The sequence below is a fragment of the Gigantopelta aegis genome, chromosome 10, assembly GCF_016097555.1.
Source record: "Gigantopelta aegis isolate Gae_Host chromosome 10, Gae_host_genome, whole genome shotgun sequence".
Classification (NCBI taxonomy): Eukaryota; Metazoa; Mollusca; class Gastropoda; order Neomphalida; family Peltospiridae; genus Gigantopelta; species Gigantopelta aegis.
Genome location: NC_054708.1, coordinates 14,090,858 through 14,112,772, shown reverse-complemented (window position 1 = coordinate 14,112,772; position 21,915 = coordinate 14,090,858). Strand labels below are relative to the sequence as shown.

At 40.4% G+C, this 21,915-nt stretch overlaps 2 protein-coding genes and 1 non-coding gene across 3 annotated transcripts; 2 read left to right on the top strand and 1 right to left on the bottom strand.

The window, feature by feature from the left end:
• Positions 1-1,140: 1,140 nt before the first annotated feature.
• On the top strand, positions 1,141-5,679 carry LOC121384199 (ankyrin repeat and SOCS box protein 8-like). Its single transcript, XM_041514473.1, has 2 exons — positions 1,141-1,278; positions 4,010-5,679. The coding sequence occupies exons 1-2, from the start codon at positions 1,258-1,260 to the stop codon at positions 5,480-5,482; spliced, it is 1,494 nt and encodes a 497-aa protein (XP_041370407.1). The 5' UTR covers positions 1,141-1,257; the 3' UTR covers positions 5,483-5,679.
• Positions 3,092-3,165, top strand: Trnai-aau. The gene has a single exon. It is a non-coding gene; the product is annotated as a tRNA-Ile (tRNA).
• A 2,618-nt stretch (positions 5,680-8,297) lies between the features above and the next one.
• On the bottom strand, positions 8,298-21,915 carry LOC121384200. Its single transcript, XM_041514475.1, has 10 exons — positions 21,893-21,915; positions 20,748-20,839; positions 20,324-20,433; positions 18,225-18,380; positions 17,539-17,585; positions 16,428-16,554; positions 14,591-14,746; positions 10,093-10,139; positions 9,214-9,260; positions 8,298-8,408 (listed from the first exon to the last, which is right to left on the bottom strand). The coding sequence occupies exons 2-9, from the start codon at positions 20,822-20,824 to the stop codon at positions 9,225-9,227; spliced, it is 756 nt and encodes a 251-aa protein (XP_041370409.1). The 5' UTR covers positions 20,825-20,839; positions 21,893-21,915; the 3' UTR covers positions 8,298-8,408; positions 9,214-9,224.

Sequence of the window (21,915 nt, the reverse complement as noted above, 5' to 3'; positions counted from 1 at the left end):
ATTTCCTGCACACGCGTTTGCAATTATACGCTTTTCTACTTGGGGGTTTCCGGACTTAGACACTGAGTATTCTCTATGTCCTGGGCAAGAAACCCACATAGCTTAGATATGTCAAGGACAGCGTATTTGAACCTTAATATGGTATAAAATCAAGAGGCAATAAATGAAGCTGTAGATCTGACTGTTAGTGATGCTCGGCCCAGGATGTTTGGTTGCAACCTTTAAAACCGGGATTTAGTTCAGTCAGCAGAGCGCTCGCTTGAGGTGTTTGGGTCGTAGGGTCGAATCTCCTTGGTGGACCCATTCTGACAGTTGTTTTCTCATCTCAACCAGTGCCTCTCATCTGATACATTAAAGGCCGTGGTATGAAAATGGATCTAGTTTTGTCTAAAACTGTAAGTAAGAATTATCCAAAGTTTGACATCCAATAGCTGATGACAAAATATATCATTGTGTTCTATAATGGTGTCGTTAATCGGTTATCTACACCAAAGGCACTCACATGCGTGATAGAAAGTTTGTTTTATTTAACACCACTGAAACACATTGATTAAATAATCATCGACTATTGGATGTCAAAATAAGACAAACGACCCCTCAAAGTGCTGAGCTTTTACCGTGACCTTTGACATGCCAGCTAATTTAGGTCACCAAATAAGTATTATTGTCAATTTTAACACTCAGAACATGGAGGTAGTCTACAATTTTGTGTTACAATGCAATAAAAACATGATGACTGCGATAACTATATTAAAACTATGGTTGCGTTTGTTTTTTCTATTGGTAATTGGTATTATAATACGGTGATTCGAGACTGTAACTTTAAAATGGGAATAGTGTATTAGAAGTTGCTGGTTACTTTTCAACTTTTCAATGTGCTTCGAACACATTAAAATATCATCACTGTTACTACTTTTAAAGCATGCCGTTCTGAGCTAATATTTTCAGCGAGTACCCATCTAACAATTGATCATGTTCAGAAAGCACAAACGGAAACATTCGAAGAGTTCCGAATAATGATAATAAGCCCTAACGAAAATATCCGAGAATATCCGAATGCAAAGTTGTCTTACGTATTGGTTTCTTCGCACATTGGTATTTATGAAAACATACCAATGGCCGTCATCTCTACAGTCTGGCGTTCAACCAGGTTTCTACATCTGCAGGATCCGAAAATAACCTGTAACTCAAGAGTTGAAGAACGCCGCAGTAAAGAATATGATGCGATAGCGGAGAGAGTGTACATCGCGGCTGTCAATGGAGGAAGAATCTTCAAAGGTAATCTTCTAGCTAATATCATTCTAATAGGTTTACAGTACAGGTAATTTGAAAGTAGAATCTTATATTTGTATACTGATATGGCCATACAGTTTGTCATAACTCTGTACAGAGGGTTGCAGTATATACTATATATTTATTATATAGACAAGGAATGTATCATGGATTCTTTAGTGAGTCTGACTTCATACGTATATTTTGCTACGTGATTCTTACGGGCGTATCATCTTCATGTTATAAACATGTTAATATTTATATTGTAAAGAAAATAAATGGCGGAAAACACGTTTTCTGCTTATTAATTAGAGGAGTTATGTAAAATTATTATAAGTGCTGTTACGCAATCGTTTCACTGCGGTGTGACTACTACGCACCAGAAAGCACTCGCGCGTGCAGGCTTGTTTCGTTGTTGCTGCTATTGCTATTCGGTTCATTTTTATGTATAGTTATTTCCATGCTTAAGTTCAAGCACGCTGTCCTGGGCACACACTCAGGGCTCACTCTGGAACACATTTTGGTTTAGTAAATTTTCAGATATGTTAACTTGAGTATTAACTATTTACTTGAAAATTGTTAAAACGTGGTTAACTTAAAAAATATTTTATTAGCCAAAGACTAAATGTTGTAGTCACTTGGCTGTTGTAGTCAAGTAGCAATCGACATGGTGAGACCTGACACCTCATCTAAATGGACTGTCTGTGGGTTAGTTGTTAAATTAGTTAATAGAGAAATCGTTGTAGTGGCCTTATTGAGTCGAAAAACTCACCCCAAGTGTGAGCCGGTGCCGGGGTGCTAACGCAGTACCTACTAGCATCGGTGTATCATTGGTGTACTAGTTTAATTTTTGTTTAATAATAACATGAATGTGTCTACCCATGGAAAGGATCGAGCCTAATTGGCCTCAAATGTTATTTTTATGTCTGGTTAGGTGGATACACACGTGATTACCCAGGTGGATACACCATATTGTGTTTTATTGTTTAATGAGAGTACTACGGAAATATCTTCACTTCTCGCACGCCCATTATTTTGATGTTTTTGAGCATTATAAATGTATGTGGTTATGTACGCGTGTAAGACACAAGACTTTTAAGTTCGGCCCATTCTGATTATAGGTATCAGTATCCGTAACAGTAATGGTGTAGAATACAACATAGGTGGCCATTATATACCATTTACTTTACGATAACGAGTTGTTTCAAAACGAATCTAAAGAGCGAAAGCACACACACACACGCACGCACACTCTGTCTGTCTGTCTGTCTGTCTGTCTGTCTCTCTCTCTCTCTCTCTCTCTCTCTCTCTCTCTCTCTCTCTCCAGAGACACACAGAGAGCGGGTTAGAGAGAGACAGAGACAGAGAGGGTGTGCGCGCGCGCGCGTGTGTGTGTGTGTGCGTGCGCGCGCGCGTTTGTGTGCGCTTTCGCTTGTTAGGTACGTTTTGAAGCAACTAGTTGTAAGATAAATGGTATATAATGGCCACTTGTGTTGTATTCTACTCCATTACTTTTATAATACCGTGAATTCTCTTATTTAAATCACACTCATATGGTGTAAAATTATTAAAGTATAATACATGTATATTAAATATATACTAAAATGTATGTTCATACCTCGCCTGTTACCGACCACGGTCAGGCTCCCTTGCAACTGCCAGTGTGGGCGGCCCCGCCTTCTCCCACCCCAAGCTCCCCTTTCTGAAGAGTTGTCGTGAGTCAACACTTGTGGCCATGACAAGCGTGTGCTACAACAGCTTGTTCTGAACGTGCATGTAAACCACTAAGACGAGACGTGTGTCCGTGTGGCAATCGTGAGGCCTGTTAGCTCAGTTGGTTAGAGCGTCGTGCTAATAACGCGAATGTCGTGGGTTCGACCCCCACATGGGCCAACAATTATTTGTTTGTACACTTATGTGTAAATTTTATGTACATGTTCATTTTCTATGTTTTTGTGTTAGGAGAGTCATTCCATATTTGTTAATGCAGATTGACAATAGAGTTCGTGGTATTTTGGGTAAATAGTGTGAAAATAAAAAATGAAGTTTTACATATAATTGATTAAATGACATGTGAATTGCACACGGCAATTCAGCTTTTGATCAATTCGCTTGGGAAATTGTCTTTATTTATATCTATATACATGTATACTAGTATTTAAATCAGCTTTCTAAAAAAAAAAAAATCGCCCGCGTCCGGTTAGGATACAGCTTAAGTTGTGTCACTGTAACCATGAATTCAGATGGGACGGGCGAAGAAATATTTCTTATGCAAAGTTTATTCAGTTTAGACTATAGCCTGTTATTTACAGGTACTTTGAATGGCAACAGTTCCACCTGTTCCCACCAAACATATGGGTTTGTTTTAAATATATTTTATTTTATTTTATGAATAGTAGTGTTAGTGTTAGCTATATACGAGGGTCGGGACATAGCCTAGTGGTAAAGCGCTCGATCCCCGTCGGTGGGCCCATTGAGATATTTATCGATTCAACCAGTTAACCACGACTGGAATATCAAATTTCGTGATATGTGCTATCCTGTTTGTGGCATGGTTCACATAAAATATGCCTTGCTACTACTGGAAAAATGTACTGGGTTTCTTTAAGACTAATGTAATGTCAAACTTACCAAATGTTTGACATCCAATAGCCGATGATTAATAAGCGTCAGTATAGGAGGCCGAGGGCATTCCCAGAGTATATCTGTTTTCATCCACAACACCATTTCATTTCAGGATGACGAGGCTGCCGGTCATGGACGCGGGGGTTCGGACGGGGAGGATCGAGATGTGGATCGCAAGAGGCCATCTCTGTACGACCCAGAAACCCTCCAGCGGCTCCTGGTCGACTGCATAACGTTCAAGTCCACCATCCAGGACATTGAGGTGGTCATCAAATGTGGAGCCAAGATCAACGAACCCGTGAAGCGGGGACTCAAGCCTCTGCACTATGCCGTATACGGGGATTACGTCCCCTGCGTGCAGTTTCTTATCGAGAAAGGCGCGGGTGTCAATGCAACAGACGACATCGGCTACACGCCCATCCACCTGTGTGCCAGGAAAGGAAACGTCGCCTCGATGGAAGTTCTTATTGAGAATGGTGCGATCGTACACTCCTTCAACAGTGATGACGAAGATGCAAAGGCGCTTGGGTGTTTAACTGTAGAGCCGTTGAATTTGGCGCTCGAAAATAACCACGTCGACTGTGTCCGTCTGCTGCTAGAAAATGGCGCGAAACCAGATCATCTGTATTTCATGGGATACGAGATCAATTTGATTCCACTTGAAAACCTGGAGTGTTTGGAGATCCTGCTGATGTACGGTGCTGACCCCAATGTTTTTAACCGGTGTGGAACCTCGCCTCTGATGAAGGCCTGCAGACAGCAGAACATCGACGCCTGCAGGATGCTGTTGAAGTACGGAGCTCAGGTCAACCTCCAGTGTCCTTCCCGGTTTGAACAGAAGACTGCTCTACACTTCGCCATCGACAAGGGCAACATCGGCATCATCCACATGCTGCTGAGACAGGGCGCTAGTCCGTCGCGTCCTGACAACTACAAGTTTGCGGCTCTTCACGCAGCTGTCTTGAAGGACAGGCCAGACGTCTGCGAGATGCTGCTGAGGTGGCGAGCAGACGTGGACGAGAAAACGGACGAGAACGCCACAGCGTTGATGTTGGCCTGTGCCACGCCGAGTCTCAAGTTACAGAGGGACCTGATCGAGCTGCTGCTCCAGCACGGCGCCGACCCCAACGCCCACTCCAACATCCTGAGCTACTCGTCACCCTGTCTGTCCCCACTCACGGAGTACCTGAAGAACATAGCCGAGAAGGTGACGTACGAAATAGCGCATTCTCTCATCAAACACGGAGCAAGGGTTAACTTTAAAGGATCCACATCCATAGCTAGGCTGAAGGATCCTCATGGCGTTTTGCATTATCTTCCAAATGACAAGGTCAAGGACAGGGCAGACATTTTTGATTTGCTAGCAGAAGCCGGAAGCTCGTTTGATGTGCATGCGATAAAGCATTACTCTGGTCTGAACACCAGGGAGAGGTCAATTCTGACGCAGTTATCCTCGAAACCATTGTCCGCCAGACAGCTTGTCAGACTTTACATCCGGGAACTGATGATTCCACGGGTGCCAGAAAAAGTTAATCGTTTACCACTGCCTTCAGTTGTGAGGTCCTATTTACTCTTTGGTGTCTAGGGCCACATGTTTTGGATATTGCCGAGTCACGGTCTTCACGAAGAAGGTTTTAGTGACGCTTAAATACTGACTTCAAAATATATTTGTTGAATCTTTCCTGATTTAATTATGTAAACAAATACTATGCTCAGACTAACAAACAATGTACACTTAGCAAATGTGCAGTATAATGCAGCAGATAAACCTCAATTAGAGAGTGTACTATGTATTTTGTGTTAGATGTTCCAGCATGAAATTTTGCACAATGATTCTGCATATGGCGTGAGCGTATAATCCGGCTGTTACTTCCACGGGTGTTTGAGTCCTGTGCCCGGTAACACAAAGCACTCGTAACACTTACGTCAGACGTACACCATACATAATGTGTGGTGTACGTCTGACGTAAGCGTTACGAGTGCTTTGTGTTATTGTGCCCTAGTCTGCAGTTATAGGTGTATGATTAGTACCAGTCGATTGAACACCGATGCGCGCAATGCTATATAGCCGTTGTTAATGTATATAGAGAGAGGTACGGAAACGAAGATCGATCAGACACACGCCCCCACTCGCTAAAAACGACAAATATAAAACATAAGAAATTACAATCACACCACAAAACTTGGATCAGTCTATTCCTAGAATAATAATCTTTCTACCTATATCGTTTAATGGTATTCATTGAATAATTTTCACGTCACATTCCTTCAAAAGACGGGCATGGAGGCAACTTACTTTCTATCAAGTGTCTGAGACAAACACTTTCACATTTTGATCTTGGACTCTTTGATACAGATATATGACATAATAATGTATTTTACAAGGTCAGTAACGTGTAGCATACATGTTACATTTTCTTTATTTGCCCAATGTAGCAGATATGCTAAATTATTAAAAGTATATACAAATTTATGAAAATTAAGAAACCAACATGGAAATGTTCAATGTACACTAACACCTGTAAGCTGAATGAAGATAATACGTTTTTGAATCTATTTTGAGTACTTGGGCACTAGATGGTTAAAATAAATGAATGCGTCAAATATGCGGGCACGGCACAATACTACTTCATCCTTTCTGCACCGTCACTGTCTGGACCGGCTTGACAGAATGTAGCTTGTTCGTGACCGCAAGGTCCCAATCATATTGCTATGTCTAAAAGATATATATTGATTAATATGATATTTAAAATCACTAATGTGCAAGTCACAAAGAATATATTTATGAATGTCGTCAACTTAAACTGCTGTAAATAACGTTATTGTTATGGAGATTTTAGCTCGTTTTGTTTTACATCCTGGTCAACCAGCAGCTCGACTTCGCTAGATGTGATTTTTCATGTTACCTTTTGTGTCATTTCTAAATAATAAAATGCTGGGTTTAAAAACAAAACAAAATCCGAATGGCACGGTGGCAAATCAAGTAAGGCAGCGCGGCATTTTTTTTTGCCGTCGACACCGTAAGATTTTAGGGGCATAACAGCAAGTAAGTAGGGTACCAACGCTAGAGGCGGGTCTAGTGGGGCAGGGGTCCGCCCCCTCCCAAATTTGCGACAGTTATATATTTTATTATATATTAATTTTCTTCTCTTTTTTTACGAATCCCCTCCAAACATCCCCCAAAATTCCCTTGGCATTTCGCCTCCAGTCATTGCCCCCTCCCACCATGAATATTTCTGGATCCGCCACTGAACGGTAATTGCCGTCGGTTTCGTGGTGAAATTCAAACCCTGGCGACTTGTCGTTTCTTGGATTTTTCTTGTCTTGTCTTGTGAGTTTCGTCTGGACAAAACATGTATGCAATTTTATTCCATCTAGTACCACTGTGTCAAGTAGCCTTGTGTCTGACACATGCATGGGGTACCTGTCAAAGAAAGCACTAACATTTTGTGCGGAACTACTAGGGTAGTCATGGACGCTACCCGTTATCTCTGAAATGAGCAACTTAACCCCCTATTTTTTTCCGATTCACTTAATGGGTGAAGGGAGGTAGTATTAATATTCGCGGTGTACATGTCGATTGATACGCTGCAGGTAAGAGTTTTAGCCACATATGTTTCTGTTGTCGTCTATGGGATTTGATTTGGTGGCATACACCCTTAAGGGCAGCGTTTTAGAACTTTAATTGGATAGTGGATATAAGCATAGAAATTAATATATAATGAAATGAAATTGCTGCCATACGTTTTGAAAAGAGCGGGGCGTAGCCCAATGATAAAACGCTGTCTCTTTTTAGCCAGTGCACCACGAGTGGTTTATCAAAGCCAGTGGTCTGTGCTATCCTGTCTGTAAGATGATGCATATAATGTTACTAATGGAAATATGTAGCGGGTTTCCTCTCTAAGACTATAAATATGATCACCGGTTTCGTTACAAGAACAACCCAACGTCATGGCAACCGCCACGCCGTCATCCTCTGGGGAAACCCGGTTTTACTACAGCCTTATAGAATATCCATCTTAGCTTAAGAATACAGCTGTTTAATAAACTTTATATGTATGTTTTTTTACAGTTTGGTCTAAACAAGTCAAAGAAGTAAAGCAAAATATGTATTTTAACGACCCCACCAGATCATATTGATTAACTAATCATCGAAAACTGGATGTCAGATATTTGATCATTCTGACTTAGTCTTTAGAGATAACCCTTACATTTTTATGTGCACTTTCCATAGGCAGGACAGCACATACCACATCTTTTTAACGGAAAACAAACACAAACACCAATGCTACCAAAGTACCTCAAGAGAGTGCTCAACAAACTGAGCTAATATACACGCTAAGTAATCAACACTTCAGTGTGATTTCAAGTTTCGAAAACAAATAAGAAACAAACCCAAGTTTGGATATTTCCGTTTTCTAGGAAAGGTTTTCAAATTGTTATATATATACACATTCAGACTGAATACATTATTTTATTAACATGTCATTGACGTCATCTTCTGTTGAGATCTGAAGAGAGAAATAATAAATTACCATGAATATACATGACATTGTGTGTACACACATACACATATATACATACACACGCACATACTTGCACAACACAACACGCACTCACACGCACACACATGCATATACACATGCATATACATACATATATATATATATATATATATATATATATATATATATATATATATACAAACACACACACACACACATACTTACACACACATTAACACACACACACGTATATACACACACACACACACACACACATATATATATATATATATATATATATATATATATAATATATATATATATATATATATATATATATATACACACACACACACAAACGCAAACGCACGTATATAGTAATAACACAATACTCAATACCCAGGGGTTTTGGGGGTTTTATTTTTTATTTAGAAAATATGTAGAAAGGTAATAAGCTCAGACATTTACCCATGATGGGGCTGGAATTGAAGTGGTATCGGGGTACAGCCAAAGTCCAGTTTGTTTAGAACAACTTATATTAAAGCTCTGAACATTTCAAAGTTAAATTAAAGTTGTATCTAGGAAACGCACATTATTATAATATACATGAATCTACATAATAGGGAAGATGGGGTTTGGAGATACAGGTATTTGCAATGGGTGATATATCCTACCACCCTAATTTGATTAATGATTTCTTTTGTAATGTTATTGTAATAGTTCGATGAAAGTTTACAACCCGACGGTAAAAACACTAGCCATGTGCGTCGGGCTACTGTATTTTATAAGCCCTGCAGTAAATTTTACTCACCGTAAATTTTTCTACTTGCCTATTGGGGGCGCAAGTAATGCTCGGAGCTGTGTAAAGAAAGAAAACACCAAAAATAACATGCACAATTGCGGTTACACAAACGATTGTAGTAACCTGGCCTGGACTCCAGAAAGTAAAATAGGTTTGCTTATATTAAGTCATAGTACAGTCATAACGAGGAAGATATTTTGTTATTGGTAGATTTAGTGCTTAACATGCGCTAAATGATCATGGCCACGATGGTACTAAATATGACATCACAAGTTGCCACCATCCCAAAATAATATAAATAGTTGGGGAGGTTTATTTCAGAATATCATTAAGTGAAAAACAGAACTTAGGGTTTTAAAGAATTATATTAATTAACTACAAAGCTGATTTTTAAAAAAAGGGGGGGGGGGTAGGGTGATAAATAGAACAATACACTCATCACCGGTTATTATCAAGTTTATGTAGCTCGGAGCTTGTTTCAAAGGAACATTATTTTACTCGGGACATAAACTTGATAATAACCGGTAACTTGTTTACTACTCTCTCTTTATCGGCAAGAGTTATTTTAAAATCGCATGATATGATGTACCACGGCTTTTGGTATATACCAGTCGTGGGGCATTGGTTGTGGAATTTAAGAGTTTTAAATGTTTGAAAACCACAGAATCTACATTACACAGTTCACTGTCAGCGTAAATACACTACAACACTTGATGAGGTAGAAACGTTTTGGCTTTGTTTGGGCTTATTTTGTTTTGTTTTATTGTTTTGGGGGGGTTTTGAGGGTTTTTTTTTTTTTTTTTGTTCTATGATTGTGCCTAATTAATCCAATAATTTAAAATGTAATATTTTTTTAATGCACCACTATTAAATTTACTATAAGCTTACCTTAGTCGCATAAACTACATATTCTGCATAGTCAAGTTTTCCATCACCTGTTATTGAAAAAAACAAACACCCACAAACATGTTAAAAATGCAGTCTTACTGATCATCTGTAACTCATCATTTTGATTTAAGATATATTTATATTATTACACAAGTTCTATAGCACGTCTACGCAGGTTTACGCAGGATAAATATTTTTGTGGTTAGCATTTTCTGTAAACAACTAGACCATCGCGATGGTATGGTATGATATAGGGATTAACGTGCACATTCAGAGCAAGGGTTGGGGTGGAAGGGAGAAGGAACCGCCTGCACCGGTCGGTAACAGGCGAGGGGTTGGTTTTGGTGCTCTGGAATTTGGAATGTCCTGTAGGATTAATGCCAAAGGGAAAAAAGTGCGCAATTTGAATTAAGGAAATATGGAGCATTTTTTATCGGTCCGCTGAACTGGAAATGGGGAGATATATGTTTGGAACTTAGTTTGCCGAGAGTAGCTCGTTACTAGGACCTAGTTGGTGTTAAGATGTCTCCCTAGGTTGCCCATAGGGGCCCTTGTAAGGGTCTGATCTATTCAGATCATGGCATGACAGCCCAAACCATCGCGATGGTATGGTACGGTATGGTATAGGGATTCACGTGCACATTCAGAGCAAGCCGTTTTAGCGCACGCCTGTCATGGGCACAGGACAGGAAAGGGTTGGTGTGGGTGGGAGAAGGGACCGCCTGCACTGTCAGGTGCAAGAGAGCACCAGCAGCCTGACCGGGGTCGGTAGCAGGCGGAGAGTTGGGTTTGGTACTATAGAATTTGAAATGTCCCGTAGGATTAATGCCAAAGGGAAAAAGTGCGCAATTTGAATAAAGGAAATCTCGCGCATTTGTTTTTTTTATCGGTCCGCCAATATTTGCGTTATGGCTTATATATATAGACTGGATGCTGCGCGTGCGTGCGGTCCGACTGTTGCGTCTGTTGTGTCTGCGGTTTGCGTTTTGGGCATATACACCATATACGACTATTACACTGCGGCAGGCGCTTTGCGGTTTTAGACGAACGCATCGCAAGCATCCCGTTAAGCAATCTGATTAAAATTAGCTCTACTATACTGGTCTCACCAGTAGATCTAACAGCATTGCATGGACTCAATTTAAATTTAAATATCGACCAATTACACTTCGCCTTTTATAGCGTTATTCGGGAGCATACAAATTCTAAAAATATCGGGCGAGACTATTTATGCAATAGGCGAACTTGTTGGTCTATTTCAACATTGAAAAAACAGGGGTAAAAGTGCAGTAATAAACGCTGGATTGTATACTAGTATAAACAGATTTTATGGCTATACCATCGTCTTGAGTGCGAGTGCGAATAATTTTAACATGCTCATATACCACTAGAGTTTCGAGCATGTCCGTCCCGGGGCCTGCTCTGGATAGCCAGGGACTTGCTCCGGGACTGAACAAAATTAAGGGGATAATTTTCAAATTTACATCCAAAAATTAAATAGTGGGCCTTTAAAATTTTGATATAATATAATTAATAAAGAAAATTCTACTCATTAAATTTGGTCGCTAGATTAGATCGGGCGGTCAAAAAGAAATTAGATAGATAGATATAACACGCCTGATTTGGGATGGGGGTTGAAAATGGACAGAATTTTGAAAATAGCAATTAGTAAAAGAAATTAATAGGATTAAAATTAGAAAGAAAAAGGTTACAAGCCAAACATAATTGAATTGACTGCTCGGCCGAATATTTATATAGTTTGGAGCATTTTAGAAGGACAGTCCAAAAATAAATAAGAGAAAGAAGAGAGGATCGGACTATTTAATAATATTTAAAAAAAAAAAAGTAATTTCGACATAAAATTTTGAATGAAGGTCTAAAAGTTTAAAGTCCGATCTTATGGTCCGGGCCGGGGGGGGGGGGGGGGCGTAAGTATGAGGTGGGCGGAATTTGGAATACGAATTTAGTAGTTAGGTCAAAGACCGAAGACCAAAATGTGATACAAAAATTTAAGTCCAAACAATAAAATTAGATTACTCGACCGAAAAGGTTTTAAGGTGATTTGAGCAATTTAGACGGGCTGCCAAAATAAACTGCGTCGGACTGTTTAGAAAAAAATAAAAAAAATAAAAAATTGAACTGCGGCCAAATTTTTAAAGTCCAACAAAGCCCTAAAAAAGTACATGGCGAGTTGATGGGATGATCGGCTGAGTAGTCTTCCGGAAGTATCAGCTTGATAATCCGATGGACGATTGGATTATCCATGTCTGATTTCAGCAAGCCTTGCCGGTACATCCCGTTCCGCTCCGACGTCAGGTAGTAGGTGCGACTTCCCTCGACGTACTGGAACTGGTACCGCCCTTGACCAGTTGGTGTTGGTCTCCAGCTCTTGGTGACGAAGGGGCCTGGCAGCTGAGAGGTCGCAGTGAACTCCCCCTTCACACAGTCGCGGTACCGTCCAGGAAGCTTGTTGCGTGCGATCTGCCAAGTCGTGGGCTGTGTGTCGGACAAGTCCTGGACCGACACCTTCCTCTTCTTGGCTTCACGCTCTGCAACCGCCGTCGCAACAACTCGTGGAGACGCCGGTGGATTGGTTGGTGCGGACGACACTTTTCCTGTTTCCATCGGCGTTGGTGCTGCAGGGGGAGGGGCCGCCACTGCCGGTTTAGCCGACAGCTTTGGCTCCCCCTTTGCCGCTCCTGGCGTCTGCTGCTTCCGAGTAGTGGGGGGCGGCGACGCAGAAGGGGCCGCCGCCAGCAGTTGAGCTGCCGGTTTTGGCTCCCCCTGAACCGCCCCTGCCGGTCTCGTCTTCTTCTGTGAAGCAGGAGGAACCGCCTCTGGCGGTTGAACCGCCCGGTTTGGTCCCCCCTGAGCTGCCGTGGGACGACGTCTCCTCCTACTTCGCGATCTCTTCTGTTTATTGTCACCATAATACAAGGTGACAATAGCCGTACTCCCATTGTGTTCAACACGATACCAGGCCAAGCGGCCAAGCTCGTGCAGCACAGCCCCATGGGTGGGGGGGGGGGGGGGGGGGGGGGGGGAGAGAAACTTTGACGTTTGAAATACACAACCGCATTCTGCGCTGTCTCGAGTAGGAATTTTTGTTATATGTTAATGTTTGCAACGATATCTCTTGACACGCGGGTGTCGGCTGACTCTGAAGCGTGACGTATATTCGCACTGAGCTCTTAAAAAGAATTTTATATAAAATTTTATATTGAAATTAGTTTCCGGCATACTTCGTAATTCACCCGAATCATTTCGTATACCCTCGGCATAATCCCGAATGTTTTCAAATTCTTTTCAAATCACTAGCATGATTTTGCAAGTAAGATTTTGATTGGTCGAATGAAAGGTCAACTGGACATGAACTCCAACCGGCTGCTGTTAGATCCACATGTAATAGTGGAGCTAATTTTAATTAGATTGCCCGTTAAGACACTCTCATTAAAACTAATGTATTTCAATTTCTATTAGCCGAACCGCACGCACGCGCTGCATCCAATCTATATGGGACTTTAGATTTTAAAAAACAAATCTGATTTATAACTACGTATCCATAATTAAATGATATATTAAAATAACTGTCACAAGTGGAGTATATATAAAATTAAAGGGTCACGGGAATAACCTATGATGTTCAAACAGTATTATAAAGTTCGTTTATGTCACGGTCACAATGACACAATGACACACTAAATTTAAAAACCTGAAATTATGGTAGGTCGTTAAATGTAGTTGGTAAATTAAGACTTAAAATAATCCAAGATTGCAGAGGTGTAAACGTTAAAATTTAAAAATATATATATACAATATATATATATATATATATATATATATATATATATATATATATATATATATATATATATATATATATCACTTTACAATGAATGTGACATCACAGTAGGGCGGATAACTCAAATATTGTGCATTTTTGGTTAAAAGCGTGAAACATTGCACATAATATATACCTTGACCCATTACAAACATTTTCAGGTGTGGACACTTCATATATGTTGACCGGCCTCGGTGGCGTCGTGGCAGGCTATCGGTCTACAGGCTGGTAGGTACTTAGTTCGGATCCCAGTCGAGGCATGGGATTTTTAATCCAGATACCGACTCCAAACCCTGAGTGAGTGCTCCGCAAGGCTCAATGGGTAGGTGTAAACCACTTGCACCGACCAGTGATCCATAACTGGTTCAACAAAGGCCATGGTTTGTGCTATCCTGCCTGTGGGAAGTGCAACTAAAAGATCCCTTGCTGCTAATCGGAAGAGTAGCCCATGTAGTGGCGACAGCGGGTTTCCTCTCAAAATCTGTGTGGTCCTTAACCATATGTCTGACGCCATATAACCGTAAATAAAATGTGTTGAGTGCGTCGTTAAATAAAACATTTCTTTCTTTCTTTCATATATGTTGTTGGGACATTTAGTACCTCCACTGCGAAGCGACCCGATCGTTTAAAGATACGGTGGTCATTCAGTATACGTACCGTTGGTGTCGAAATTTGTGATGAGAGCCTGTACGTCTGTCTGTCGGTCCAGGACATTGTCATGGTTCGAGTCCTCGAAGTTGAAGAGTTTGCCTGCAGTGGTCGCATCCAGGTGGGTTGATTTTATAAACTCCGCAAGGTCAATGCGCCCATCATCTGAAACCAAGAGATAAACAACGGCTATAGGCCTACATTGTTGAGGGATGGGTGTGTGGGCGTGAGGGTGGACTGTTGCTTCCAAAACAATATGTAAAATTTGATCTTTTTAAATTAAATATTTATGAATATGAAAATGTGTGCTCTTTTCAGTGAGAATCTTATGACCCTTGACCGCCTGATGAGAAATGAAGTGAAAACAACCGGCCTCGGTGGTGTCGTGGTTACGCCATCGGACATAAGGCTGGCAGGTACTGGGTTCGCAGCCCGGTACCGGCTCCCACCCAGAGCGAGTTTTAACTACTCAATGGGTAGGTGTAAGACCATCACACCCTCTTCTCTCTCACTAACAACTAACAACTAACCCACTGTCCTGGACAGACAGCCCAGATAGCTGAGGTGTGTGCCCAGGATGTTTGAATTGCAATACATGGGCGATAGATGTAATCCGTAAATGAATCGAACTGACATAATCCGCACGGTCTCACTTAAATACCGGGCAGTTAATAATCTAGTATAAAAGTTAATGTTTGTTTTGTTTGACGACACCACTAGAGCACATTGATGTATGTATCATCGAATATTGGATGTGTTTGGTATTTAACGGACACGAACGTATTATTCTACTTCTTACATATCCTCAAAAACCAGGTTTTAAGCAAATTTTAACATCTTCTTTTACTAAAAGTTATTTACAGCCCTTGCACGTGTAGCTGTCTTACGCGTCACAGACATTTGATTGCCAGGTTAACTATACGTCACAGTGTAATCGATTTCCATCGTGCTGTTTTTTATTGGACGTATGGCATTGGTGACCTGGTAATCACCTAGAAGCAGCCAGTCGTATGTCTTAAAATTGTTAACACACGTACATGTGTTAACAAGTATGTGTAAACATAAATAACACATGGTGTTCTCACCAACAGGTGTGTAAGAAATTGTAATCTGAAACTGCTGCTGATTCTGACGTAATAATCAATAGTTACGTTTGTTTGTAGATTGGGTATCAGCTGGGGAAAACAATAAAAACTCATGTATTATTCTTTATTTATCATTTGACAAAATAATGGTTATGTGCCGACTGATGACACACTTCAAACAAGAGGTCTTAGCCTGAGTATGTTGCCTAGGGCAACACTACTGGCGGAAAATAAATCTCAAAGCACATTAAGACGTAACCATTTGAGCCGGATCCTATAAAATAGACCATGAAAAAAACAGAAAAAGACAAGCAGGACAACTCTGCTGTTTTTCCCCTTGGGGTTCTCAGTCGCAGAGTCATCTCTGTCGTCCACCTAAGCGCTTAGACTTAAATAGTATCTGTATCACCATGTTGTTAACTTTTTAATAATGTTTCATGTTCGAAAGTGAAATAGAAATTACATCACCAACCTGTGACTTCTGTTATCCAGTTAACAGTCCGGTAAGAAACAACACAGAGAGAACAATACACTGTATTAATACTTAGCCTTTGAAACAATATTGTGGTGATATAACACAAACATTGCATGCTTTTTCTTTAAACAATTTCGGCAACTAAAATATTTTTGCATTATTAAAATTATAACTTACGTGTTTTTATTTTATCGGGGGAACAAACGGAAGTCTGACTTGGGATGGTCCCAGTAAAGTGACCTATGGGTGGGCCGACGGTAGCTGATTCTATTTTTAAAAAACTTACGGTTCAGGTCATAGATATCGTAGAATTTTTGGAAATTCTCCACCGTTATGAACCCATCTCCATTTCCGTCGATAGCAACGAACTCGAGAGACAGTCCACTGACGCGCTTAGCCATTTCCTGGTGGATCTGATGGAAATATACCGTAGCTCGTTCATTAATACATTCATTAGTTTTATAAACTAAATTATGTATACTAATATATATTGTATACAACTTGGTTATAATAAGTTTGTTTGCATAACGACACCACTAGAGCGCATTGATTTATTAATCATCTGTTATTGGATGTCAAACATAAATTGGTAATTTAGACATTTAGTCTTAGAGAGGAACCTCGCGACATTTTTCCATTAGTAGCAAGAGATTTATATGCAACATCCCATAGACAGTATAGCACATATCACGGCCTTTGATATGCCAGTCGTGGTGCACTGGCTCGAACGAGACGTAGCCCAGTGAGTCCACCGACGGGGGTCCTAGACCGGCCGCGCATCAGGAGAGCGCTTTGCCACTGGAATACGCCCCGCCTCTATATAGGGTAATATTATGTTGATAGCGAAAACAGGAATTCATAAAAACTATAGATGTGTATGTATTGTGCTTGGTGTGGTTCTTGGGGGTAGTGCCCTTGACTCTGCTTTGTGCAGAGATGCGATCTGGAATGCAGAAACTGTTTTGTTATTCACATATGCAAGATGGGGAATATATACTAGCGTAGCCATGCACTCCCTCCTTCCTCCACCCAATCAAACCTCTTTTTTTACGTTTACTGTCGCCCCATAACACGTCTCATAGCCATTATTGGTGCTCCTCCCCCCATATAATATAACATAAAATATACGCCAAATTGTAGCTTTAATTGAGGTGTTAACTAGCATAAGGGTAAATAACGGTGCTTGCGGTCACCAAAGGCTCAAGCACGGCTGTTTGGGGCAAATCATCCGTAAAAATCAACTCAAGTCACTAAGTTCGATAGTAGAAGAGATTTTAGCGCTATGATCACTTCGTAAAACAATGTTTTACTGTTATTATTTATTTATATTAGGCACCTAGTTGGTGTCAGCTGAATGCGACCTTACATAAACAATCCGTTCTTTCATAAATATTTACCTTTATAGCCTCGGCCACAAACTCGTGTTCACTCACTTGTCCATTGTCTACAAAGATATTATGACATATATACTAACTCCGATTATTGCCCACTATGACAAATGTTGTATACTCGTACATGTGTGTTTACAGGGAGGTTCGATTGTGATAGGTGTGGGCAGGAGTGTCATTTCGTTTTGGTGCCTGTTTCAAATGGGTGGGGTGGGGTGGAGGGGGTGGGTCAGATATTTCTCATGTAGATCGCTTGTTTGGCATTTTATGTATTGTTTAAATATATCGCTATATCGCTAGTACAAATGACAGTTAACATTTCCTGCGAAAGTCGATTATGGATTTTTATAATCGATCATTAAATCGGTAGAGCCCAGCCGATCAATTTTCGATTATAATCGATCGCCGGAACATCAGTACGTCAAGCTCAATTGACCCTAAAAGACAACAGTAATATAGACGATGGTCGTGGTGGTCAACTTACAGGCCCGTAGCCAGTGAGGGGGGGGGGGGTCGGGAGTCGGGGGGTCGGTCGACCCCCCCTTACCGGTGGCTTTTCTTTTTTTCAATATGCCCTCGGGCCCCCCCTAAGCAACTCGGGGGCTTCGCGCCCTCGTGTGAGACACGTCGTGCCTCACTATAAGCCTAAACGACACCCACCCACCCTCAAAATCCTGGCTACGGGCCTGACTTACGGTTGTGGTCGAACATGTGGAAGACGGCTCTGATGTCGATGTCTTTCGTCAGCTCGCCGTCATCGTTCATGTCGTAATACCTGAAGTAAAACTTCGCTATGTCGGGTGGCAAATGCATTAGCTTCGTGTAGGCGTCAAGGTTGACGGTACCGTTGACTATAAATAAATAAAACCCCACCAAAACTAGGCAGTTACTCTCAAAACACAAAACAATGACTATCTTAAAACGGACATAATAAAACAAGCATTCTGAGAGTACTGCTAACGAAATACATGTCCCCTACCGGGCTCAACAAATCTCCTAAGTTCAAGGGACATAACTTTGTGACAAATAGGTAAATCGCTACAACATGATAAAGATATACACAAAATGTCAGCTCGATATCTTGAGGCATTGTCAAAAATAAAAGTCCGAAGAACAAATGTTCATATCTCCTAACTTCAAGAGTCATAACTCTTTTAACAATGGGTACGTCGTCATGACAGTCAAACGTGATTTGTAATAGTACATGGTAAAGTTGTACACAAAACGTTAGTTCAAAACAACATAATGAAAAAACGTCCGGAAAACTACATATGGTTTAGACGGACGGACGGACGGACGGACTGACGGATGGACAAACAGACAGACAGAGAGACAGACGGAAAGACAGACAGACAGGACGCAGACGAAACCGTTAGGCGACTAATAAATGTACTTATAATAAAATATGAAAGTACCTCTGGCAAACCTAACGGGAAAAGGTTTCCTATTCAAGTACATGTATGTGTATAACGGAACTGAAGGAAAAATCAAATCGTTTTAAAAACATGTGTTAGTTATTCATAAATATTATGATAATATTTACAGTTACGCTAGATTTATACTTCATCGCCTACTCTTGTTGGCGAGTAGTTGACTCGCCCAGTTATTCTCTTCAAACCTTATCTTCATGTTTTCAGTGAATTCAGTGTGGTTTTAACACAGTTCATATTAAATTTTGATGAACGTTCGTTCAACGCTTTTTCGTTTAGCTAATACAAAAATAATTTTCAGTTTCGCATGAGTTTGGCAATTAAAGTATGAATAGACATTAATGGTGTATCCATACAAGTAACAAGTTTCAATCATTTGCAAACAATACAGCTGGTTTCAGACCTTTTTATTATTATATACTCTTCAAAAAAAGTAGGGGAACTCTAATAAGAATTTACAATTGCCAAAATTGTAAGGTACATTAGCTGTGGGGAATGGTTATATGATAATAGTGAATTAATTGGGCATACATTACAACCAGTTGTTCAGTATTACAGTAGGTTTTATGACCACCAAAGATCTTGAAGGACGATTGGGGTCAGAAGTGAAATGTGAAAGTTGACGGTTTTTTATCAGTAAATCACAAATTAAAACAATAAAAATTACTAATAACAAATGTATGATCAACAGAATGAAAAAGATTGACAGATATAATGTTCCACAGTGATTAATGGACTTTCCTGAAAATCGAGAATAACACCCCACACACGTGTACGGGGCAACTGTGTGATGCACGTGCAAACTATGGAATGTGTTTCGGTGTGTTGATAAACAGACCTGGACGCTCTTTACTAGGATGTCTGTGGTCAAAACGTATGTTCGATCTAATAGTTGATATTAACATTAATATTTCAGGCTCCCCATCTCTTTTTTTTGTTGAAGAGTATATAATCAGAATACCTGGGATCGTTTACGAACTGGGTTGAACAAGATAAAACATATTCAAGAAATTCAAAATCTATGGAGGTGAGAGAGCCAATCGATGCCAAGAGATTTGTGACATGCCAATACATACACACAAGATAGGGTTTATGGTAATACACATAATTTATCTTGTGAATAATAGTATTAGGTATATACCAAGCATCACTAAAACAGCCGCGTGTGCAGAGGGAAGGTTTCGGAGGTCGAAACCCCTCTTCCCTGCTAAAGCAAATTTTCATTTTTCTCAATATAGTTTTCGGAGGATGATAACTCAACACCCATATAAACTTTGATTGCAGTCTAAACCAACCCTGCTAAAATGTCTGTACACCCGTCTGTAGTGGATATTGAGATCTGATTCCAGATTATTTCAACTTACAGCCCTTGGTCAATCGATCAAAGTAGGCCAGGAAGTCGGAAAGTGGTAGATATCCTAGATGGCTTACGTCAAATAACTTGAACGTTTTGTGCAGTTCTTGAACGAGAATACTGAAACAGATTTTAAACAAAACATGTATGCATATGCTTGTAGCTTACAGATATTAAGTGCATATTAACGTGCGATTAGTCTCTCCTACCACCACCATACCCCCACCCCCACCACCCTATTCACTCTAGTTGAAAAACGAATTAATGTAACTGCCTAGTTCCTGTCTATTCATTTCCATCATTTACACCAACGCAGACTTCTAGTTAGGTGTTGAATCAAGGATGGATACCAAATGTTTTTGGGTGTTTTTTTTTAAAGGGTTAAAAGCTGATAAGATGTCTGTTATTTTGTTATAACGCGTATTATAACTTACTGGTGTTCCTGGCGTTCTTGTTGCGTTTCGGCGACAGCCATTGCAACCAACCCACTTATTAAAATTAAGATCTTCATGATGATGTCTTACTGCTGGAAGGGGAAATGTAGGTTTTATAAATATAGCATGAACAAGCGACATGTAAACAACATACCACAAAGAATGGGGTTTTTTTTGGAAAACAAATTTTACGAGTTTTATGGATTTAGCCGAGTGGTAGAGCTCTCGTCTGAGATGCCAAAGGTCAAGGATTCAGTCTTCCTCGATGGACCCATTTGGTTTTCTCGTTCCGCGATGTATCTATCAAAGTGTTTACTATTACCCTGGGCCATGTTCCACGAGGCGATCTTGGCGCTAAGATCACCTTAAGTGCATAAGGTAGTTATGCACTTAATGTGATCTTAGCGCTAAAGCCCCAGTTACACCGGGCCTGCGACCAGGTTACGACCTAGATAAGCACATGTCGCGGTTAGAGAGACATTGACTTGGACGTGGAGATGGACAGCGAAAGAAGTTGAAAGACAGGGAGAGTTGCTATATCGAAAACAACCGAGATGGAATTTCAAAAGAGAGATAGGAAACAGGAAATTGGGATTTTAAATATATATACTGCCCTGTCTGTTGGGACATGAATGTTAAAGATTACTGGCTTCACTGAGGGCAATCGACCCGACAACCCTTCACTTCTCTTGTAACTGCTGTGCCACGGAGCTGCAGCCTGCCTAGTTGAGTAATAAGACTGCCAAGGAAAACAATGCAAACTAAAATAGGGTGAGTGACGAAACTTGCTGTCGCCACACAGGCTTCTCCTATTGTAAAGCAGCAATGGGTAATATTTCATATATATACTTTCCTATAGACACGATGTCACATGTACGAATCGTAGGATCGGTCGTCCTCGGTGGTTTTGTCTTGATTTTAGTGATCGGGCCTAGCTCAGTCGGTAGAGGGCTTGCTTAAAATTATTTGATCACAGCATCGAATCTCTTCGGTGGACCCATTCTCTGTTTTTTTGTTTTTTTGTTTTTTTGTCTTTCTGTCTATTGCCCAAGACCCTAAATTCATACAAAAAACATTCCTTGGTTAAGATCTGACTAATTTAAAATTCTGAAGAAAAATAATATAGATAGATATTTTTAACTTACCCGTGACACGCTTGGCAAAATGT

Excerpts from the sequence above, each read along its gene's own strand:
- LOC121384199 (XM_041514473.1), top strand. The coding sequence starts at position 1,258 with ATGGAGGAAGAATCTTCAAAG. Across the intron at positions 1,279-4,009 it reads TGGAGGAAGAATCTTCAAAG|GATGACGAGGCTGCCGGTCA; the intron begins GTAATCTTCTAG and ends ATTTCATTTCAG.
- LOC121384200 (XM_041514475.1), bottom strand. The coding sequence starts at position 20,824 with ATGAAGATCTTAATTTTAATAAGTGGGTTGGTTGCAATGGCTGTCGCC. Across the intron at positions 16,555-17,538 it reads TTGTGGCCGAGGCTATAAAG|ATCCACCAGGAAATGGCTAA; the intron begins GTAAATATTTAT and ends TATTTCCATCAG. Across the intron at positions 14,747-16,427 it reads CGATATCTATGACCTGAACC|ATGATGGGCGCATTGACCTT; the intron begins GTAAGTTTTTTA and ends TCTTGGTTTCAG.